Consider the following 21,857-nt stretch of genomic DNA (forward strand, 5'->3'; position numbering starts at 1 on the left):
CCCCGCCCTTGCCACCCTTCACCCTTTTCTTATGGAGAGGCAGAACAATATAAACTAAAAAAAAAAAACAGAAGCAACATGAAGCATGAGCAAATACAGTACCTCAAGTAGGTGGAGTTTGAAAGCCATACATTTAAAACTTCATGTTTGCTTTTCCAAGCATGATAATATGCATTCTTCCTCAATCAGAAGCTAGATTGTCAGAAGATAACTTATAACTTCACAGCCTCACTGAAAGTGTTCAATTGCCTTTTTAGGATGCTGTAATCAATGAGAACGTGGAAAAAAGAGAGTATTATCTGCTACTTGAGAATTAATCTCAGGAGGCGATTGCTGGAGTAGCCCACTGTTAGACAAGTCTTCCAAGCCTTTGATATCCTGTTGCAAGCGAGTTGCACACAGAATAGCATGATCAAGAATAACAGGATCATCAGGGGGATTATGCAGAAGACTAAGCAAGGTCTGCCTATAAATTTGAGCTGACAACAATGGCCTTGCAACCTGCCGGTTTTTACATATCATTGCCACCTTGATGACATGCTTACAGAGATTTCCCAGACTTGACCAGTCGCATTCACAGAGGGAAAATTCTGAACCAGGGTTCCAAATTGCATAAGCCAGGTTTCTGTCTGTTTGGGAGATGACCTTTGCAAGCTGGAGATTCTGCTCATCCAATATAACATCGACATTTGGTATGTGGAGGGCCTGATACCAAGCATTGGTTGAGAAAGATTCATCTCTAAAATTTGGAAAATATCCTGTTTCTCTGGTGTATTGTTCTAACCAATATAAGGAGTGAAATTCTGTGGTCAAAGCGTGAATTAACCAGTCAATTCTAGACCAGAAATTAGCATGTTGCTCATTAAAAAGCTTGTACTTCAATCTTCGGTGATAGGACTCAATGGCAGCATGGGGCTCTGGACCAGCTACCGGAAGGGACCTTATGCCGCTAACCCATGATTCTGCAAGAGAAGAAAGCATGTTAAGTCAGAAATTTGAAATAACAACACAAAACATTCTAGTTTGTCAACAATTACCGTCGTTAATGCTAAATGGCTCTCATTAATATAGTGCTACTACGCATTTCATGGAAGCAACATAGTTTAAGATTCATGTATAAACAGCAGAACAGAGACTGTTGCTGATTAATAAAAAGTCAACAACCAATTGACACTCACCTATGTATGGTGACCATCGGCTCTTGAAATAATCTATAAAAGCAGATTGATCAACAAATATTTCCAAGAATTCTTCAACTGCATCCATAGCATTTGGCCCGCTTCTTGAGGAATACAAAATCCAACCCAAATGCTTAAACATCTCTCGCTGCACATCAATGTTGCAGCACTTCTTTAAAAGACTCCTTATCCAAGCACGGCGAACATGCCAGACACACAATAGAACCCGGCACTGGAAAGCATCTCTGAGAATAGGCAACATATATATCACATTTCCTTTCATAAAATCAAAATTATGCAATAAACTAGAAATGTCAAATTGAAATTTACCTTATGACTGAAATCCCAAAAGAAGGATCATCTATTAAGAAGGCATTGACTCTCCATCTAGGGTCCTTTGCCCGGATTCTTTCAGAAAGGGAACCTATCCATTTATGAACATCTTGACCAACCAAAGCGGAGGTAATCACCCAAGCAACAGGAATTGCATTTTGGGATGAGTCAAAGACGAGTAAAGTGGATAAGGGATACTGTCAATGGAGGGGATTTTCACCAAGTATAAGGTCTTAATCATTTGAAACAATAATAAACATAAAGAAATTGAGCTATATATATGATAACACAGTTATGCATCCTGCAGTTTAAGCAACAATGGCTACAAATATAACATGTCTATCTCAAACAGTTTCCAACCAATATATTTGCAACAATGGACACATAAAAGAATAGAAAACCTAAACGGCATAACAAAAATCTGAAATTATTATCTCTGCTTGATATTGTATTTATTTAGGTATATCCTACCCTTGTATTTCTTTAGGTTTGAAAATCACAGGTTTCATTTTCTTTGGTGTTTTCCTCAACCACAAGTGTAAGGATTCCAGTAATTCCAGATTTTCTGGGAATTACAGATATCAAGTATAGGAACTTATTTTAAGCTTTCCTTATATATAGTAAGTTTTATTTATGGTTTAGAGTTCTTTTAAGTCAATTTTGGTAGTGCCTTACATTGAATATTAGATCCTTGTGAGAATAAGATTACTAGAACTGTATAAATAAGCATGAAACAACTTTCACTAAATAGCGAACAAGCTTATGAGAATTATACCAGCTGTTCTGTTTTATTTGGACTTGTGCCAAACAACCATAATCCTAGATGTGAAGCATAAAGAGATCTTGTGAAGCCGTGATCTTTCCCTTCTTATCATTCTTTAAATCTCACTTCTGTTTCAGACTGGCAATCAGATTTGAATCATTCTCTTTACACACAAACACACACATATGTATGTATATAAGGTATATTTAAAAGAATACCTTAAGTTTCTTTGAGCCAAAGGTAGAATGAGAAGCTATTGAACCATTATGTCCATAGTGAAGCATCTGTTGCAGCTGCCAATCTGTCTGTATCCCCAAAATAAAAGGTTCTGAACCAGAAGCATCTTGGAAGTAAAAAACATGTTTTTGATGCCTTTGTACCCATACTTTTACACTGCATTCATCATCAATATGAAGTTCATGTGATGTATTACGAATGACTCTTTCAATGTTGCGAACATCGTTTCGTGTGAGAAAATCATCTCGGTTGTGTGGGCCCCCATGCCTTTGGACCACATCCATGTGATGCTGAAATATGTTGTCCAAAGATATTCCAACATAAAGCATAGATATCACCTTCTGGCGTAATTCCTCTGAGATTCGTGGAGCATACATAGCTCTTGTCCCCACCGCATCCTGATCAAGTATCCCATGACAAGGGGCCCCTGTTTTATCTACATGCTTCCTTTGATTATATATAATAAGGGCAAGGAGGGGGCGGGTGTACAAGCGTTTTACAGTAAAATGGCAAAGGCAACCTCTCATCATGTGGCGTCGCCCTGGCCTGCTTCCCTTCCCTGTGGCAGGTTTCATGTTTGAGACATCCCCAAGACCAGACTCGCTATCTCGGTAATCTTCAGGACCATAAGAACACCAGTATCTGCAAAATCACCAGACTAGCTTCTATGTTACTTAATGTGCCTAACGATGGGCTATTAGCATTAAAAAAAACATTATTGCAAGAAAAGATAAGGCAAACACACACACACACACACAGATACGCACCCACCAACACATGCACATACAAAATATGATACACTGAAATAATTTTCCTGATAAATTTTGTTGCGGAATGAATAAAACTGCTAGCCTTAGAGATATATTAATATTTTGCATAGATGGCCTGAAAAAAATCAAAGATTATGAAACGACTGCTATGATGAGACGAGAACAAGTTTTGCACAACATCTGCAGCCTTTGATGATGAAAAACGGAAGAGTATTTTGAAGAACTATTGTCATAAAAACAATTCACGAAGTATTATATATTAACTGGTTTTCATTTGACAAAGAATTTTAAAGAGAAAAAAAATAAAGTATATTATTGATTGGTGGCACAAAGTTTGACTAGAAAGGCTGTAAATTACTTAAACAACATATAATATAAATTGAAGATAACCACGAAACTCAAAAAGAGAGGCACTTTAAGTAGCTACTATCAGAAAGTTATTTTCAAAGAAACATAAAATCAAGCAGTCTTGTTTACTAAATGGAGTTCAATCAGCAACATACAGTGTATACTCAAGATATCCATCAACCCTTGGTTTGCTGATACTCCCTTCAGATCTCTTCCTCCTCGACTCAATGCGGAAACTAGCAGGACATTCTGCATTAGATGACTCTCCTTTAACAAAATCATCTACTCTAGCAAAAGGGATTAAAGCAATATCATCACCACCATGGCGACCACCTTCTACTTTTACCCACTTTATGTGAGCAGCAGAAAACTCTGAACAAGGAGGATCTTGCACCGGAAGGTTAAGAATGTCCTCCATTCTTGGGATCTAAATAAAATAATAAAAAAAAGAAACAAATAAAAAGTTCATGTAAGGAAAAGCATAAAAGCAGGACTCTAACAAATGAAAGGCAATATATCCATATCTAATTATCCTACTCATCATCTTCTAATGGCTCACAAAGTAAACTATAACATCACTATCTAATTTATCGCTCAACCAATTAATGATTATGAATCCTTCCACTTGAACATCTTATTTTGTTCAAGCGTAGTGTTCATGTCAGCCTCGCACCACACCTTTCCACTAAATGTAAGTGTTTCGGATAACATAAAAGTCAGAAGAAGAAAACTTTTACTTCCTTTCGATTTGATTACATGGGTGAGATGTGTTCACACAGAATGGCGTAGCCAGGTTACAATCAGCAAATAAACTACTTATTCAAGATATAATTTAAGACCAAAAAAAGGATTCAAATTTAAAAAGAAAAGGCCTTTGGAAGACATTGCTAGTAAACAGTGGTAACTTGAGTAAGAAATTGAATAATTACCTTTGATTCATGGCCCTTCATGCTTCCTCTAGATTGAATAATTCCTCAAACTTTTACTTTCCTCCACTAAATTCAAGAAGAAAAAAAAACTATAAATTAGAAACTAAAGCTCATGCATTTAAGAGATTAACTTAACTTGATCCATGAGGGAGATATAATAAAAACTTTATTTGACAAAGAACCCCACCAATAAAATGCTTGAATTCTGACACTCAAAGGCAAAATTCAAAGAACCCACAAGGTAAAAACCAATAAAAATGACAAAAGAAAAACAAAAAAAAAACTTTAAGAAAAGAAGAAGAGGAGGAGAAAATTGAATCAAAAACAAAAACACAAAAAACCCAACGTGGAAATGAAAAGCTGGTTTTAAAATTTAAGAAATTTACCTTTGAGAGTGATCGTGAGGGAAATTTTGTAAGAGCTACTTAAAAGGATTATTTTTTATTTTTGTGATTTTTCGGTTGAATGTAGTAAGCTGTCTTTTCTGTTTCTCTCGAGGTGGGGGCCCCTGTCTCCGGCCCTCCTGGAATAGTAATCAAATTTATTACTTTTTTGTTAAATTTACTGGCTAAATTTTAATTCGCTCAATATCATTAATTTTTTAAAAATATTGGATAAAATAACCTATTTTTTTAATTTTAATCAAAATTATATAAAAATTCATTAGTTTTAAAATGAATACTTCACTCAAAAACTATAAATACTGTTAACATAAATAATGAAAAAATTAAAATATTTTTATTAATTAAAAAAATTGTCATCATATTTTTAAAAATAAAAAAAAATAAAGAGTACATATCGGTGCTCCCCAGCTCTCCAAGAAACGGGAGCATCGGGGGAGCACCAGATTAGTGCTCCTTTGGGAAACTCTTAAGGGGTTGGAGAATTTTTTTTTAATTAATAAAAAATAATAAAATTATATAATTAGAATTATAAAAATTAAGTAAGGATAAAATTATCTTTTTATCATTTTTATGTCAGTAAGTTGATAGAAATATTAATGATTGATTAACAGTTAGATTTACTTGTCTAACGAAAAATATTATTTTGGGATTGAGTGTTTATTTTAAAAATTAATAGATTTTCATGTAATTTCAATCAAAATTTAAAAAGTAAGTATATTTTACTCTAAAATATATCAAATTGGATCATTCTAAATAATTTCATTCAAATAAATAATAGCATAATAGATAATCACTTAAACAATCATGTCATTTAAAACTTTATGTTAATTTTTGCCACTCATTTTTATTTTTTTTATTTTGTTAAAATGAAAAATCTACTAATATAACGAAGAAAATAAAAAATAAAAAGAAAAAAATAATAAAATTTTAAAGGACATGATTATGTAAATAATTACTTTATTTTCATTAATTATTCATTTAAACAAAACCTGTTAAAATGATTATATTGGATACAATTAAAAAAATCATTGATTAAATTAAGACAAATTAAAGTTCAATGAAAAAAGTGAGAAAAGAAAATAAATTTAGTGAGTATCCATAAAATCTGTTACTAAATTAATGTATACCTAGATTAATATACACTTATTAATTAAATACAGTTTTTTTTTTGTTTTTGAAAATGAAAAGTAAAACATTCATTTTAGATTTAAAAGTAAATAAAAGTACTATTAAAGAAATTTAAAATATAAAAAACTATAATATTTTTTAGGACAGATAGGAGGAAGAATCAAGTTCTTTTTCAATGTTTGTCCAAGTTTAGGTCAACAAGGAAGTATCAGCATGTACTTCACTAAGTCTCCACCAAAAAAAATATAAAACTATTTATCTAAAAAACAATTTTGAATATTTATATAATTTGCAATAGACCATAAATATTTCAATTTGCTAAAAATCAATTGTGATATCTCATCATATATCAAATATAAAATTTATATAAAAGTCTAAATCAATTATCATTAACAAATTAAATTTAATATATTAAAAATTATATGATTTAAAGTATATATCAAGTTGCATTTGAGTTATTTTTTTTTTTTGTTACATACAAGCGAAAACCGTTTGATTTATCACAGCTCTAGGTCTAGCAACACCAACTAAATCATCTTGAAGCAAAGGAGATAACCCATTTGGAAGAGAGAGCCGTGAAACAACACCAAATGCCCCCAATTGAGCCTTCTTAACAAGAAAGTTAGCACCAAAATTTGCTTCTCTATAAATATGATGTACCGAACATACCCGATCTCTTATTAATAACTGCTGGATAGAGTAAATAATTTGTGAAAGAGGATCCTTGTCTTGGATTATTTGATGAATTTTCTGGACAACAACTGTAAAATCCAATTCAATCACAAATCCATCGACATCCATGATCCCAAGCTAGTTTAAGATCCATATGAATAGCATGTAGTTCAGCTTTTAGAATAGTGCCCATTCCAAGTCTACTTGTGAACCCAAAAATCCAATATCCACAGTTATCTCGACATAAACCTCTCATGCTAAGCTCTCCTGGATTGGAAGTGGCAGCTGCATCAACATTCATCTTGACAAAGTTCTAGATAGGTGGTTGCCAAGTAATAAAGCTCAACTATTGAAGAAGAGAAGACAATAACCCACTTGAAACTCCATGTAACCCCTTGTAGTTGCAATTAGAGCAAAACTAGCATTGGATGTCCCTTGATATCCTTCCTCACAGAGACACTTATTACTAAGCTTCCAAATATGCCAACAAGCAAACCCAAAAAGAGTGGGCCAGCAAATGTTAGCTTCTACAAGAACATCCTTCCTATTAAAGTTATAAAAGATCCAATCTTGCAAAGAAAGACCATTAAAATGGTCAAGGTGAGCACTATGGAGCCACTTTCTCCAAATGGCCTGGGATTCAGAACAATCCCCGTAAGGCATGTAATATATCTTCTATTTCAGCATCGCATCTTGGACATCGAGAAGTGTTTGAATTTTTTCTTCGAAGACAGGCCTCCTTTATAAGGATACGGTTATTTCCAACTAACTAGAAAAAGTGACGAATTCTAGGTGGCCATCCCGTGGTCCATATCCGAGACCAAGCAAAAGAGGTTGCAACATGGTTTTGTAACAATGAATATGAAGAACTAATCGAAAAATTAATGTCAGGAGAAAGTGACCATTTGACTTAATCTTCTTTACTGGGATGCAAACGCACCAAAGATAGTTAGTCACGCAAACCTTGTGGTAAAACATTTAACTTCTCATTTATCCATCTCCCATTTTCATCGATAAAATCACTTACAACTTCATGAGATAGGTGGTTCATAGATAGTTCACATACCTCTGTTAGTGTTTTGGTCCCTAACCACCTTTCATGCCAAAGTTTCTCCCATTGACAATTAGTTTCGAACAGCCTTATTTGACCACTTCTTTTGCTGAACAAATGCTTTTCCAGGTGTAAGAAGCATTTGACTTAGGAATTGAACGAGTAAAGGCTCACCCTTCATATATTTTGCTCGAAGAATTCGTGCCCACAATCCTTGATCACCATATTCAAGTTTCCAACCCAATTTGGATAATTAGTTTCGAACAGCCTTATTTGACCACTTCTTTTGCTGAACAAATGCTTTTCCAGGTGTAAGAAGCATTTGACTTAGGAATTGAACGAGTAAAAGGCTCACCCTTCAAATATTTTGCTCGAAGAATTCGTGCCCACAATCCATGATCACCATATTCAAGTTTCCAACCCAATTTGGATAATAAAGCATTATTCATTTCAACTGTTTTCGTATCCCTAAGCCACCCATTTTCTTTGGACGACACACCATATCCCAATTAATTATAGGAATTATTTCTTATCATCTATAGCACCCCATAGAAAATTTTTGTTCAAGGCATCAATATCTTTAGCAACTTCAATTGGCAACTTAGTTGATTGCATAGTATAATTAACAATTGTACTAGTCACCAATTGAACCAAGGTAGCTCTTCCTGCTAATGATAATTAATTGGCTTTCCAAGATGATAATATCTTTTTGACCTTCTCTTAAAAGTAGTTATAACTATGTTTCCCAACCCTCTCAGAGAGAATAAGAACTCCAAAATAATAACCAAGATCATCCATATGTTGCATGCCCGAAACAGTTTTCATTTCCTCCACCACCGAGGAAAGGACATTATTTGAAGTAAAAAATTTAGATTTCGATAAGTTCACTCTTTGTCCTGAAAAGGAACAAAAATCATTTAGACACTTATCATCGTCTGGCCTTGTTTAGTTGAACCCTCTCCAAAGAGTCAAAGGTCATTTGCAAAAAAAAGGTATTTTAAAAAGTAATCCTTACAGATAAAATATTTTTAAAAATAACCCTCTTTATAATTTTAACTATTTTTAGTCAAGTTGAACAAAATTACCCTTAATGAAGTTACACGCTATGATGTTACACGCCATGTATAAAAATCTGTAACAAGCCATGGTTAGTGTGTTGCACGTCATGTACAAAAACCTGTGACAAGCCATGGTTAGTGTGTGACATGCCATGTACAAAAATCTGGGACAAGCCATGGTTAGCGTGTGACACATCATATACAAAAACATGTGACACACCATGTACAAAAACTTGTGACAAGTCATGGTTAGTGTGTGACACATCATGTACAAAAGCTTGTGACAAGCCATGGTTAGCGTGTTACACGTCATGTACAAAAACCTGTGACAAGCTAAGGTTAGCGTGTGACACACCATATACAAAAGTCTGTGACAAGCCATGTACAAAAACTTGTGAAACTTCAAATCTTCTCAACTTTTTTCTTTTTTTTTGCTTTTTTTTTTTTACAATTTGGCATCGATTAAAGTGTTTCTAACATGTTTTCATAAATCAAAATACAAATGTTTTTTTTATCTAAAACACCCACTTTGACTAAAAATAAAAAAAAAATCTTTGAAAACTTAGATTTATAAATTTCAAAATTTTGAGTTTATTGATATCTAGGTCCTGAATTAATTCAATTAAAAGCTATTTCATACATTTGTGATTATTTCTACCATTTTAGTTTTATCCAAAATACCTAAAAATCGAATTTTCCAAACAGCTACCATCCAAGTATGTCAAAATCATTACTTGGTGTCTTGAAAGCATAAGAAAGAGAAATCTGAAAACGTAAGAGAGAGAAATCGAAAGCATAGGAGACAAATGTCGAACAGAGAAATCGATAAAATTTGAGAGACTGAGATGGTGAGAGAGAAATTCGAGAGAAATTATGATGAATAGTTTAATTTATTTGAAATAATTTAAAAGGTATTTTCGTCCAGTTATGACTAAATATGATTAAAAATAATTAAATTTATTTTGATAGTTACTTTTAAAATATTTTTATCATATCATTTCTCACAATTTTCTCTCAAAAAAAAATATGAGATAAGGACGGCCCATTCTGACATAAAGTTATAGGTTGCCAACTACCGTCCTCAACTACATCATCAATCATGATGGATAACTTATGCAGGCATAAGACCAATAAATAGGGAGAAAGGGGGTATCCTTCACGTAGACCGCAAGTTGGTTTAAAGCACGAAGTCATCTCCTCAGTCCATATATGATATTCATCTTCGTAAAAGTGACAAAGAACATGATTAAAGAGATTAAAGTAGAAGGTAAGCCTAAATCAATTAGCATCCAACGAAGAAAATCCCGACTAATCTTCTTATAGGCTTTTTCCAAGTCTATTTTCATTAGAAGGCCACATATCTTACCTTGTTTTCTCCTAAGAGAATGAACAGCTTCTTGAACCACAACTATATTGTCAGTGCTACCTCTCCCTGGAATGAAGCTACTCTGAGTAGGAGAAAAAATATCTTTCAAGTAAGGTCGAAGCCTACCCATAATAATCTTCAAGATCAATTTCACAGGGACATTGCAAAGACTAATTGGACGAAGATGTGATACCCTTTCCCAGTTATCCACTTTTAGAATAAGCACGATCAGCACCTTACTAAAAGATTCATCAAAATGTCCTGTAATAAAAGCTTCTCTGACGAACTTGCAAACCGACTCCTTCACAGTCTCCCAATTTGCATGGTAAAAGCCTGCCTGAAAACCATCAGGGCCTGGAGCCTTGAAGGGGGCCATTTAACGAAGAGCTCTATAAATCTCATTTTCTTGTGGAATATGAACAATCTCCAATATTTGTCTCTCATCAAAGTCAAACCGAGACTTAAGACAAATATCATCAATATTAGTCGTAATCGAATTCTCCTGGTAAAGTTGCATAAAATAATTAATGACCAAAGAATTAAGTTCCAAAGGATCATTGCACCAACTATCATTTGCTCTTTTCAAAGTGCTAATCATGTTTCGACTCCTCCTAATTACTGTGGTCGTATGAAAAAATTTGGTATTTTGATCACCAAATTGGACCCAGTTCGATCGTGACTTTTGAAACCAAATCAATTCCTCTTGCAAAAGCACTGTATTATACTCCAAGGTAAGACTTTCCTCCAGTCTAAATAAATAAGGATTACGCTGCACCTCTAAAGCCTTTTGAATCCCATTTAGACAAGCTAACAAACGTCTTTTTTTCTTGAACACATTGCCAAAGGTAGACACATTCCATTCCTTGACAACTGTTTCAAAATCCTTGAGATTTACATGAAGGTTATTCCCCTCCTTTCATATACTCCTAATGAAGTATAAAAAAGAAACATGAGATAACCAAGCCATTTCAAAACGAAATGGTCTCAATCCTTTGTTAATAGGGGTTCTTCTATATAGATTAACCAAAACCAGACAATGATCACTTTGGACTCTCAAAAGATTAGTCACAAAAGCTTCAGGAAACTTGCTCCTCAATGCTGTATTACATAAAGCTCTATCCAATCTCTTTTTTATCAGATTTTCCTCGCCTTGGTTATTAGTCCAAGTACACCAACATCCCACCGCTACAAGATGAATAAGGCATCCATTAGTCAAAACATCTAAAAAATTTTCCATTCTTCCTGAGCTCTCCTACACTTCCCCTTGCTTTTCCAAATTAAAGATAATTTGATTAAAATCTCCCAATAACAACCAAGGAATTTGATCAAACTCATCAAATATTTTCAAATAATTCCAAAGAAACATCCTGTTAGCATGAGTAGGACTAGCATATACAGTAGTAAAGGCCCAACGTTTTCCTCCACCATTCATGATAAGGATAGAAATAAATGGCCCTGCTTTCTCAAAGACCTCCAATGCTATTTTTCCATAACACCCAAAGACCACCTGAAAATCCTCTAGCATCCACTCCAGTACAAAAATCAAAATTCAATTGTCTAATGACCCTCTCAGCTTCCGTTCCATTAATCTTAAACTCAGCTATGACTAAGATATTAAGCCTATGAACAGTAACCAGTTACCGTACATGCCGCAGAAGCTCAACACTAACTGCACCTTGACAATTCCAAAATAATATGGACATAAGATACTGTTAAGAAAATAAAAAACTCCCAACATTGTTCAAAGCATCTGTAAATCTACTAATGGTGGCAAATTCCCACCGTTCCCCAAATCATTCTTCATAGCCAAGTTTGCTGTATCTATTTCACTTGTAGAGTCCATCATTATGTTTTCATCAGTTCCAGTCAAACCCACCTATTTCTTTACACTTGCTTTTAAAGACGGTGGATATTTTTGAGGGAGAGAATTTGGGCTTGCATTAGTACGATGGAGGATTGGACTAAAACCACCAAAGTTAATATCAGAAGGCTTTTATGATAAACCACCCTCATTCATTTTGATACCAGCTTGCTTAACATTAGAGCCCATATTACTCTTGGGCCCAGTCTTACGAACTTGACCACCTTTCAGGCTTTCACCAAAGAAGTGCCAGCCTGAAAGGTAAGTTTAGACAATTCTCCATGTGAATCTATGATCATGGGTTCCACTACCTTAAAGTTGAGTATTCCTAGTTGATCTTGTTTCCTTTGTAAACTAGGCTTAGCAACGTTTTTAAGTTTAAACTTGCTTGGAGGTCGTTGTATAACATTAGGACTCTCACCACTAGTAGCCTCCTTCATCGCAGTAACTTCTTCGTTAGCACTATCCGAAAATCTCTCTGTCAAATCAGCAAATCTATTCCGAGATTCCAATCCCAAACTCTTCGGATTATGCTCACCAACCTTAGCTAATTTTTTGCTATTATCCCTCCTAGAATCACTTGTACTTAATTGCTTGCACATGAGTATTTAATTTATTGTTTGATGCAAGATTAAAGAGTAAATTTTGAATCTTCCTTCCCCAAATCTTTAAAAAGCTGTTAATAGCATTAATAATACAAAAATGTATTTATAAACATAAACTAGATAATTTTAATTAGCCCAATATTTAAGCTTAACCTTGAATCATAATTTTTCTCGCCATTGCTTTTGTTCGGTAATCGAAAAATAGAATAAAATTTTTTCTTTATAAAATATTTTATAGTAAAATTTAATATTTTCTATTGTTTAGATAAATCATCGAAAATTGTTTTTATTGTTTGAATTATCACGTGGAAAATATTTTCTACTATCAATGATGAAGTTGTTTGAGTATTAAAATGATAAATAGGAGTTGATTACAAAACAATAATACAATTTGATTTTTATATTAAAATAAATAATGAAAATGAAAATAAAAAAAATCAATAATGATATTTTTCAAACATTTAACCACATATTATAATACTAATAAGCTCTAATTTTCAAAAAATATTTACATATCATAATTTTTTACCAAAACGCTATAAAAATATTAATATTAGTCAATTTGTGTAAAACATCCCAAATGTATATTTGTAAATGTGTATTCAATAATTGAAATATTTTTATTTAATTATTATTAAGATTTATTCAATTTATAAATAAAAATATTAAATTACATTGGATGATTTTATTAAAAATATTTTTTTAATATTAAATAATTTAAACATTAATATCTTAAATTTAAATTTTTTAAAAAATTAAATATTAATATTCATAAAAGTTGGTGAATTATTGGAAAATGTCACATTGGGGGGAGTCATTGATGCACTGGCATATTCCCCTGTAGACACTTGATTTCCGACTCTGTTGAAAGCCAAGGGCCACTTGGAAAATTCAAAGCAATATTGAAAGAGGTCATGCACATTCTGATAAGTTTATTCTGATTGCCGTCATCACCCACCAATGAAATCCCACTTGCAGGGAAGATGAAAGGCGAGAACCTTTTTTTTTTATTTTATTTGTTTGTTTAAGAGAAATTCACAAGAATAGAATTGCTTCAGTTATGTCTCCATCGATGAAGAGAGCATCAGATTACATATTATGTTAAATGGAAATTCTTTTCATAAGGAAAGAAACTCTCATAAACGGAAGTGCCTCCACTCCACTCCACTAACTGGGTTTTTCTAGAGAAAATCAATTACTTGGATCCACCCCCATTCGAATTTTAAACTATCTTAATTAAAAAATTATTTAAATTTAAAATAATTTGAAATCAAAATGATTTAAACTTAAATTGTTTTAAAAGATTATTCGAAAACAATTCAAAACTTAAACTAATTTTATTTTTAAAATTAATAATTTAAATTTGAAATGATACAAACTCAAATAATTAAGTGTCAATTTTAAAATAACTTGAAGTTAAAACATTCTAAACTCAAAAATTATCCAAATTTCCCTCAACGAAAAATAAATCAACCTGAAATGGTGTTATCCACGTAATTGTTACCTATGCACGGCGCGCACGTGTATTTATGTCTTCTCGTTTACATTACAACTGTGATTAGAATATGTTGTGGTTTTCAAGGCCGCTGTTCAGAAGATGCTTCACGCCATAAGGAGCGGCTCATATTTTCGGTTCACTATCGGCCTCTCATGAACCAAAAGGATGGTCAACGTTTACCGAGTTGCTTGTATAAATAAAACCCACATTCACAGATACACTTCACAGCCATGGAGTCTCGAAGCCCCCAAGTCCCACTTCGCCGAACCGCTGAACACTTGACTGAAACCCCTCCCAGCAACCCTTCACCGACCAACATAGTTGATAAAGTGAAAAGAAACTTAGTTTTCCAATCCAAATGGGCAGAATTGAATGGTGCCATGGGAGACTTGGGCACATATATTCCTATTGTGTTGGCCTTGACACTTGCCAAGGACCTTAACTTGGGCACCACGTTAATATTCACTGGTGTCTACAACGTTGTCACCGGCGCCATTTATGGTGTTCCGATGCCTGTCCAACCGATGAAGGCGATTGCAGCGGTAGCTATATCAAATGGTTCCGATTTTAATATCCCGGAAATCATGGCAGCTGGAATCTGTGCTGGTGCGATTTTGTTGGTTTTGGGTGCTACAGGGTTGATGCAGCTAGTGTACAAACTTATACCTCTCTCTGTTGTTAGGGGAATTCAGCTGTCACAAGGGTTGTCATTTGCTATGACTGCTGTTAAGTACATTAGAAACGTTCAGGATTTTTCCAAGTCAAAATCTAAAGGGGATAGGCATTGGCTGGGATTGGATGGATTGGTTTTGGCAATTGTTTGTGCTTGTTTCATAATTGTTGTTAACGGTGCAGGTGAAGAAAGAAATGAAGGAGAGGCTAATGTTGCTGAAGAAAGGAACACGAGAAGAAAAAAAATCAGGAAAGTAATGGCTACTATTCCTTCAGCTTTTATCATATTCTTGTTAGGTGTAGTTTTGGCATTCATAAGAGGGCCTAAAGTTGTGAATGACATTAAATTTGGACCGTCTTCTATAGAGGTTGTGAAAATAACTAGTCATTCATGGAAGGAAGGATTCATCAAGGGTACAATTCCTCAACTGCCTTTATCAGTACTAAACTCAGTGATTGCGGTCTGCAAATTGTCATCAGATCTTTTTCCAGGAAGGGAATTCTCGGCTACCTCAGTTTCAGTAACTGTCGGGCTAATGAACTTGGTGGGGTGCTGGTTTGGTGCCATGCCATGCTGCCATGGTGCAGGTGGGCTAGCTGGGCAGTACAAGTTTGGAGGCAGGAGTGGTGGGTGTGTAGCCATTCTTGGGGCAGCCAAGTTGGTCTTGGGTTTGATATTGGGAACTTCTTTGGTGACGATTTTGCACCAGTTTCCCGTTGGTCTTTTGGGTGTTTTGCTGTTGTTTGCAGGGATTGAACTAGCAATGACTTGCAGGGACATGAATTCAAAGGAAGAATCGTTTGTGATGCTAATATGCACAGCTGTTTCCCTTGTGGGCTCAAGTGCAGCACTTGGCTTTGTGTGTGGAATGCTAGTGCATGTGCTTCTTAAGTTACGCAACCTGAGCAGAGATCAGCCCTGTTCTACGGTGTGCATGCCTGGTACTCCATAATAATACCATGTTGTAAAGTTAAGCTGTGTGTAAACAATGCTTGAAAGAACTCTAGAAGCGTATTTTGTTTCATTGAATTTCCTTATTAGCTATTTAATAAGCTTTTCTTCTATCCTTCTCCTTGTTGGCTTTCAAAATCCAAACCCTGAATGAGGGCAAGAAGAGAATGAAAGTCAAAACCAATGCACAGCATATTCTCCATGATCCTATCTGTTTATATGTTGCGTGGGACAGCCCTCCCCTGGTTGTTCATCGTGCCAAAGTCAATCTAAGCTGTAAGCATACATCTATTTTGTTTTTTAAGAAAAAGGTACGCCTTCCCCTGACAAATTTGAGGACCCTATTGTATTCTTTTTGATAACCCAGCATTGTTGACTATACAAACAAAACAGAGATCATCTAATCAGCGATTTTAAATTATCTATTTTAGGGAGAGTGATTGCATTGGTGATGTAGCAATACTCTCTAGCTGGATTACATTCACTATGAAACTATATGAATACAAACTGGGAACTACAGCAGATAGAAAAATTGAAAAACTATAATCACTTAATGAAAAGGACAAGGAGCTAATACTATAGCAGGGAGATCAAACCAGGCAGGAAAGAAATAATGGCAACGAGAAGTTTACAAAATGGATTTAACCTTCTTGCGAATGTATCCTGGTCCAGAATGCTCAATTTCATATGCTTCTTTCACATCATCTTTGATACTCTTGATCCATGATACAGAAGTCAGAAGACATCATCAATCATGCAACTTTTCTTTTCGATTTTTCAACCAGAAAGACGTCTGACTTATGCTTTGGGATTTTGGAGGCTCAAAGTACAAAATGGAAGCAGGACTCGGTACTTTTTTATTCCTTTATCCAAATGGATTTGCTCCCATTTTAGGAAAAGAGAGTGGAGAATTAGATGCTGAGTGTCCACCTGTAGGTTCCTGAGTTGTACAGACAGAGCCCCTACTAAATTCATCACTGCCAAGGCCACCAATTACTTGTGGTCTACAATGACAATCCAAAATCTTAACATCATTTCATTTTGACAGAGAAAATCATATCACAAGTAGCCAGAAAAGTTCATAACACGCAGAGAGAAGACAGGGTGGTGGAGAGAGAGGGAAAGGGCAAGGGACTGATTCCCAAAGTTATTAACTTACAAACTCTATTGATGACATTTAGAACAAAAGCATTTTATTAAGCTTAGATAACATGCATGCTAGCTAGAGGAAAACAGCAGTAAGATGTCAGCAAAGCTTTTGCCCTAGATATCCAGTTACATGAAAGTATCATCCAACTTTAAGACCTTACCAATATTTATTTACAGTGGCATACTTTTAACCTCTGTCTAAGATCATGTGATACATGCATATAATATAAGACAGCCAGAAAGAAATGTCACCTGGAAGGTGGCACACCAATGTGTGGTTGATCTCCCATGTATGCATCTAAGATCATAAATTCATCATAAGCATAATAAAACCATATTAAGAGGAAAATTTAGCAGAATTCCAAGAGAAGTAAGTGAATTTACTAGAAGGCATAGCCAATGTGCAAGGTGACTCCGGAGTCATCAAAGATGCAAGATATGATGAATGAGATGTCATTCCTAAAGAATGGGCATCAAAACTGGTCGTATCAGACAAGCCAGTAGGAGCTTGAACACTAGGGAGGCCTCCTGGCAAAGATGCCATTGAAGGAAACTACAGAACAAATAACAATTAAAAATGTACATTTGAAGGCTAGAGAAAGAGCATTCAGATACAAAAAATATTTCTAATACTTTTGGAGAAATAGAAGCTATGTCATTGTATCAAAACAAAAATAAGAACTCTTGAAACCTTCAATCAAAAAGCTTTTATTATATAAAACTATTGTTTTCATAAAATGATAATGATCAACTGAATAGAAAACACTTCATTAAGGGAACTAAAAGTGCAGAAAGTGGAGCAGAGGCAACTTTTATCTTTAAAAAAAGAATTAAAAGTTAAAAAAGCAGTAATCAAGGTGTGCAATAAGTTTGTATGTGTGGTGCCTACTGATCGGGCTTGCTCTGGAGTCGTTTCACTGTTAAGATCAAATGGATTTGCCTTTGCAGTGCTTCGAAATGCTGCTGCATGCTGTAAACATATACATACAGTTTAACATATCCAAAAAAAGAGCAAAAATTAACAGAGAAATTACAGAACTCGAATTCTTAGAGATACCACTGCATTAGGATAATACTGCATGCCAAATCCCATTCCATGCTGTAGACCATATTGCCACCCTGGAACTGCTGCAGGGGCTGACGCATAGCTTGTAGTAAAGAGGTCCTGCAAAGATGGTAGCATATATTGTTAAGAGAATTAATAAATATCTGAGACAATGTAAGAGAAAACCATCACCTCCGGAAGTTCCTTTCTTCCACTAGACTTTGTTTCTGCTGAAAGAGACCGTGCTCGAACTTCATAACTTGTTTCTTCAGCTGATTTTGAGGGGGCTTGAAATGATTGTTCAATTGATACATTGGAAGATTGTTGGGCATTAAGCATAAGCAATGAAGTACCAAGCTGCAAATATGCACACCAAGCAACAGGGTTAGCAACTGAAATGGAGTTCACAACATATTTTAATACAAAACACAGGGTATATTCTTCATGTTTATTTAGTTTTCACCAACTTCTAATCAACTCCAATGATCACCTGGCTATGTGATGCTTCAACTGTTGTATTACTTTGTTGTGAAGTAAAGCAATTATCAGAAACAGAGAACATAGAAGACTGATGCTTTTGCTGCCCCTCAGGAGCTTTGACTCTATAGTCACCATTAATGTGAGTTGTGGCTTGAAGAGGGCCTACATTGGAAGGTTTTTGTAGGACATTTATAACTGGTGGCATTGTTGAAGAGCCAATACTTGTCAATGCCAAAATCTGTTCTGCAGGCGCTGCTGGAGAAACACTGTCCACTGAAATGCTCTGTCCAGATGCAGTAGATGGAGCACCTGTGGTACCTGGCACAGCAGACACATTATCAACAGGTTCCACAGATGGAGTTGACAGATCAAACAGTAAATATTCCAGAGAATTTGCGCTGGAGGCAGGAGGTGCTTTGTCCTTTGAAGAGAGTTCATCTGAGGACTGGTCACCAGCGTCATTTGATGGAGGGACTTGCTGCATATCTGGTGCTGCCACAGCATTAGAGGGCTCAGAATCCGTACTGAAATCAATCAAACTTTCCATGCCACCAGATGATGCAATCTTCTGCAAAGCAACAAAATAACAGGTTAATTGCAAAGAATGTTCTAAACAGCCACATGAAAATAGAATATGATAGGCTGCCAAATTAATGAAAGCATTTAACAAAATTCAAACTGCAAAACTACAAATAAGAAGTAATCCACGGCTTCTCACGGGCACAATTTAAAATTTTACTCTATGAAACAAGTTCTTTCACTAATCTATTTATATAAGCATTCATATACTATATAAATGAAATCCTATGCAGAGTTTCGTAGCTAAATTACATCCATCCCTTTCAAGAGAAAGAGAACAAAACTCTAATGATAAGGGAAAAAGTACCAAGGGTCTGGCATAGTTTCTAAGTAGTCACTATGCCTTCTGCAAATTCACATGGTGCACTTGCTAGTTCTGAACTTCTGAATGATCGTTGTACGTGGTTAAGTAAAAGAAACCTATAATGTTTTTTGAAAACAAAATAAAATAATAATAAACGACAAGCCTCTAAGGGAACACCATTAGCAAGTCATATTAAAATAGAAAGGAAATACCAAGTTAGCAACAACGTCACCTGGTTTATAGCGGAACCATCAGGATCCCTCCCAGCATTTGCTTTTGAATGTTCACCCACCTGTAGGGTAGGAGCATTTTCCCCCAAAATATCTCTAACTGGGCGCACCACTGGAGAAACGGACCTATCCATGTTCTTTTGATGGTCGGATGACCCGCTTCGGGCCATAGGTTCTCTATGTGAAAAGATGTGCTTATTTTGTCTCCTGGCACTTCCACAACCATCTGATCGGAGCCTGTTATCAACAATCTCGATACACAGAGGGTTTCTACGGAAACCTCCATATCTTGAATCTTCTTGGGCAAATCGAGGACTACTTCTCTCATTATAGTAACCCCTAACAGCATCACTTGTTCCAGCAGGACTAGATCCCTCATTAGAACTCCATTCATGTCTATCTTCATAAAGTGGACTTTTGGATATACCACTAAACACACTGACCTTCCTGCTTTCAGGGGAACCCGCCCTGTGCCCCTATACAATATGTACAAGAATCTATAAAAACAATGGAGTGGCCTTTGACTGTGGAGCACCCAAAAATGTGTTTGACTATTCCAGAAGTAAAAATTAATGTGTCCCAACCTTGTCGAACCAATCACTTCTAAAATTATAAGACGGTGAATATTGGCAAAAAGAGTAGATAGAAGTAACGATAACATACTAAAAATGCATTACCAATCTCACACTCGGAAGCCTGTCACGCCTCTCCCCAGCGTATTTCCTCTCCACGTAGGCATGCTTGATGAAATCTCGGAGTCGATGAAGATTACTGAAAGCAAACATATGAGAATTGGGACACATTCCCAATGGGGCATAAAAAACTTAAAAAATGAAAGATGCTTGGTAACCTGCCATCAGGTAAAGAATTACGTTGAGGATCCCATGCTTTGAAATAAATTTGTCTTGCCCGCTGCAAAAAAATGGGAAATAAGTTAGGCAATGAAAACATGAAGAAATGTGACCACATCGCTCACTGACTATTCATACAGACCTCATTTCCTGCTGCTTGAAGAGCATTCACTTCTTCTTCACTAAATTTAGCCATTGATACCGGTTTCACCCTATGAGTGAATTCCCTACTGAAATATGAAGATCCATGGACCAGGTAATACATAAATGAACTGAACTAGGCAGTTGCTTTCAATCCCTTTAGAACCTCTTTCTTGTTAGGGAGAAGATAGTTAGAAGTACGAAAATTTTAATTAAGAAACTCAAGATAAGGCTAACACTTACTGTATGCCACTACAGGTGGTGCAAACAAAAGTCCAGAAAGTGGTACAAACATATTGGGGACCCTGCCAAGAAAAAAGAATGTTAAGAATTGACTTTGATACCCACTGAAACACTTCTGATAAACAGTGAAATCCCTCATGTTCTATACATATAACTATTAACAAGAAATTTTAGGGAAAATTAGAACCACGGAAACCTCTGATAATTTTGATGATTCCATACATAAAAACCATGAAACTTGAAAAATAGACGTATAAAATATACAAGTAAAGAAGAGAAAACCTTACCAAAAGATTGCAATTGATGCATCTTTTATTCTCGGGAAGTTTGAGAAGAGCCCGAATCGTCCTCTCCGTTTTATCATCTTCCTTTATCTTCTTATTCCCCATTTTCTCAAAAAAAAAAAAAAAAAAAAAGAAGATTTACCCCTGTTTCATCCAAAAAGAATCAGAATCCCGATCCCCAAATAATCAATCGTTTTGATAGAAATGAACATAATGCTCAGTTCAAGCTTGTTACATCCATTTGGCGAACTGATGAAACAAAATCAAAGGATTATTTAAATTTTATCATAAAAAAATGAAGAAAAAGAGGCATAAACTTTTCTCTTCTTTTATGTTTCCGAACTTTCTCAGGAAACAAACAAGTAGGGATAAATGAATATTTATTTGAACCTTAATTACTAGCGAGAGAAACAGAAATGAAAAGGAGAAGGTTGATTTATTGCAGAAAGCCAGAAAGAAGAAAGAAAGAGAGAGAAATTTGCCGGGAAAAACGGTTAGGTGACCGTTTTGAGCCGTTGAACGTTGGTCATGCTGGATTCCACTTTACTATTTTTTTATTTCTTTTTTTCTTTTCAGAAGTTTTTTATTTAAATCTTTTGCTACTTTCTAATTTACTAGAATGTGCACACTCATTATCTGCGTACAAGAGAGAGCAAAACAAAGAAAAAAATTCTAAAAAAAAGGTTTAATTTGATATAATATTATAAATAAAATATCCATACATTT

At 35.0% G+C, this 21,857-nt stretch overlaps 3 protein-coding genes across 9 annotated transcripts in view; 1 reads left to right on the forward strand and 2 right to left on the reverse strand.

The window, feature by feature from the left end:
* Window positions 1–5,090, reverse strand: part of LOC18588923 — a 7,799-nt gene extending 2,709 nt beyond the window's left edge. For 6 of the 7 annotated variants that reach the window (XM_018127617.1, XM_007013656.2, XM_018127616.1 and 3 more), the window contains exons 1-7: window positions 4,945–5,090; window positions 4,559–4,624; window positions 3,785–4,056; window positions 2,493–3,153; window positions 1,509–1,708; window positions 1,179–1,423; window positions 103–962 (exon numbers count right to left, since the gene is read on the reverse strand). In XM_018127617.1, the coding sequence (XP_017983106.1) occupies window positions 268–962; window positions 1,179–1,423; window positions 1,509–1,708; window positions 2,493–3,153; window positions 3,785–4,056; window positions 4,559–4,579 (2,094 nt within the window). In that variant the 5' untranslated portion in view covers window positions 4,580–4,624; window positions 4,945–5,090 and the 3' untranslated portion in view covers window positions 103–267. Of the gene's footprint in view, window positions 1–102; window positions 963–1,178; window positions 1,424–1,508; window positions 1,709–2,492; window positions 3,170–3,784; window positions 4,057–4,558; window positions 4,625–4,944 lie in introns of those variants that run through there. The other variant, XM_018127618.1, reaches the window with a different exon arrangement.
* On the forward strand, window positions 14,280–16,027 carry LOC18588926 (molybdate transporter 1). Its single transcript, XM_007013663.2, has one exon. The coding sequence runs from the start codon at window positions 14,432–14,434 to the stop codon at window positions 15,824–15,826; it is 1,395 nt and encodes a 464-aa protein (XP_007013725.2). The 5' UTR covers window positions 14,280–14,431; the 3' UTR covers window positions 15,827–16,027.
* On the reverse strand, window positions 16,271–21,389 carry LOC18588927 (probable ADP-ribosylation factor GTPase-activating protein AGD14). The gene is made up of 13 exons (XM_018126741.1): window positions 21,135–21,389; window positions 20,848–20,909; window positions 20,606–20,693; window positions 20,463–20,524; window positions 20,290–20,383; window positions 19,615–20,088; window positions 18,510–19,067; window positions 18,212–18,376; window positions 18,032–18,139; window positions 17,864–17,944; window positions 17,359–17,527; window positions 17,227–17,272; window positions 16,271–16,829 (listed from the first exon to the last, which is right to left on the reverse strand). The coding sequence occupies exons 1-13, from the start codon at window positions 21,234–21,236 to the stop codon at window positions 16,691–16,693; spliced, it is 2,148 nt and encodes a 715-aa protein (XP_017982230.1). The 5' UTR covers window positions 21,237–21,389; the 3' UTR covers window positions 16,271–16,690.

The sequence above is a fragment of the Theobroma cacao genome, chromosome 9, assembly GCF_000208745.1.
Source record: "Theobroma cacao cultivar B97-61/B2 chromosome 9, Criollo_cocoa_genome_V2, whole genome shotgun sequence".
NCBI lineage: Eukaryota > Viridiplantae > Streptophyta > Magnoliopsida > Malvales > Malvaceae > Theobroma > Theobroma cacao.

Bases quoted from the DNA above. Each gene is read 5' to 3' on its own strand.
- LOC18588926 (XM_007013663.2), top strand. From the start codon at position 14,432: ATGGAGTCTCGAAGCCCCCAAGTCCCACTTCGCCGAACCGCTGAACAC.
- LOC18588927 (XM_018126741.1), bottom strand. From the start codon at position 21,236: ATGGGGAATAAGAAGATAAAGGAAGATGATAAAACGGAGAGGACGATT. The intron at 20,694-20,847 runs GTAAGTGTTAGC...TTCATATTTCAG, and splicing joins ACCACCTGTAGTGGCATACA to TAGGGAATTCACTCATAGGG. The intron at 20,384-20,462 runs GTTACCAAGCAT...GTTTGCTTTCAG, and splicing joins AATTCTTTACCTGATGGCAG to TAATCTTCATCGACTCCGAG.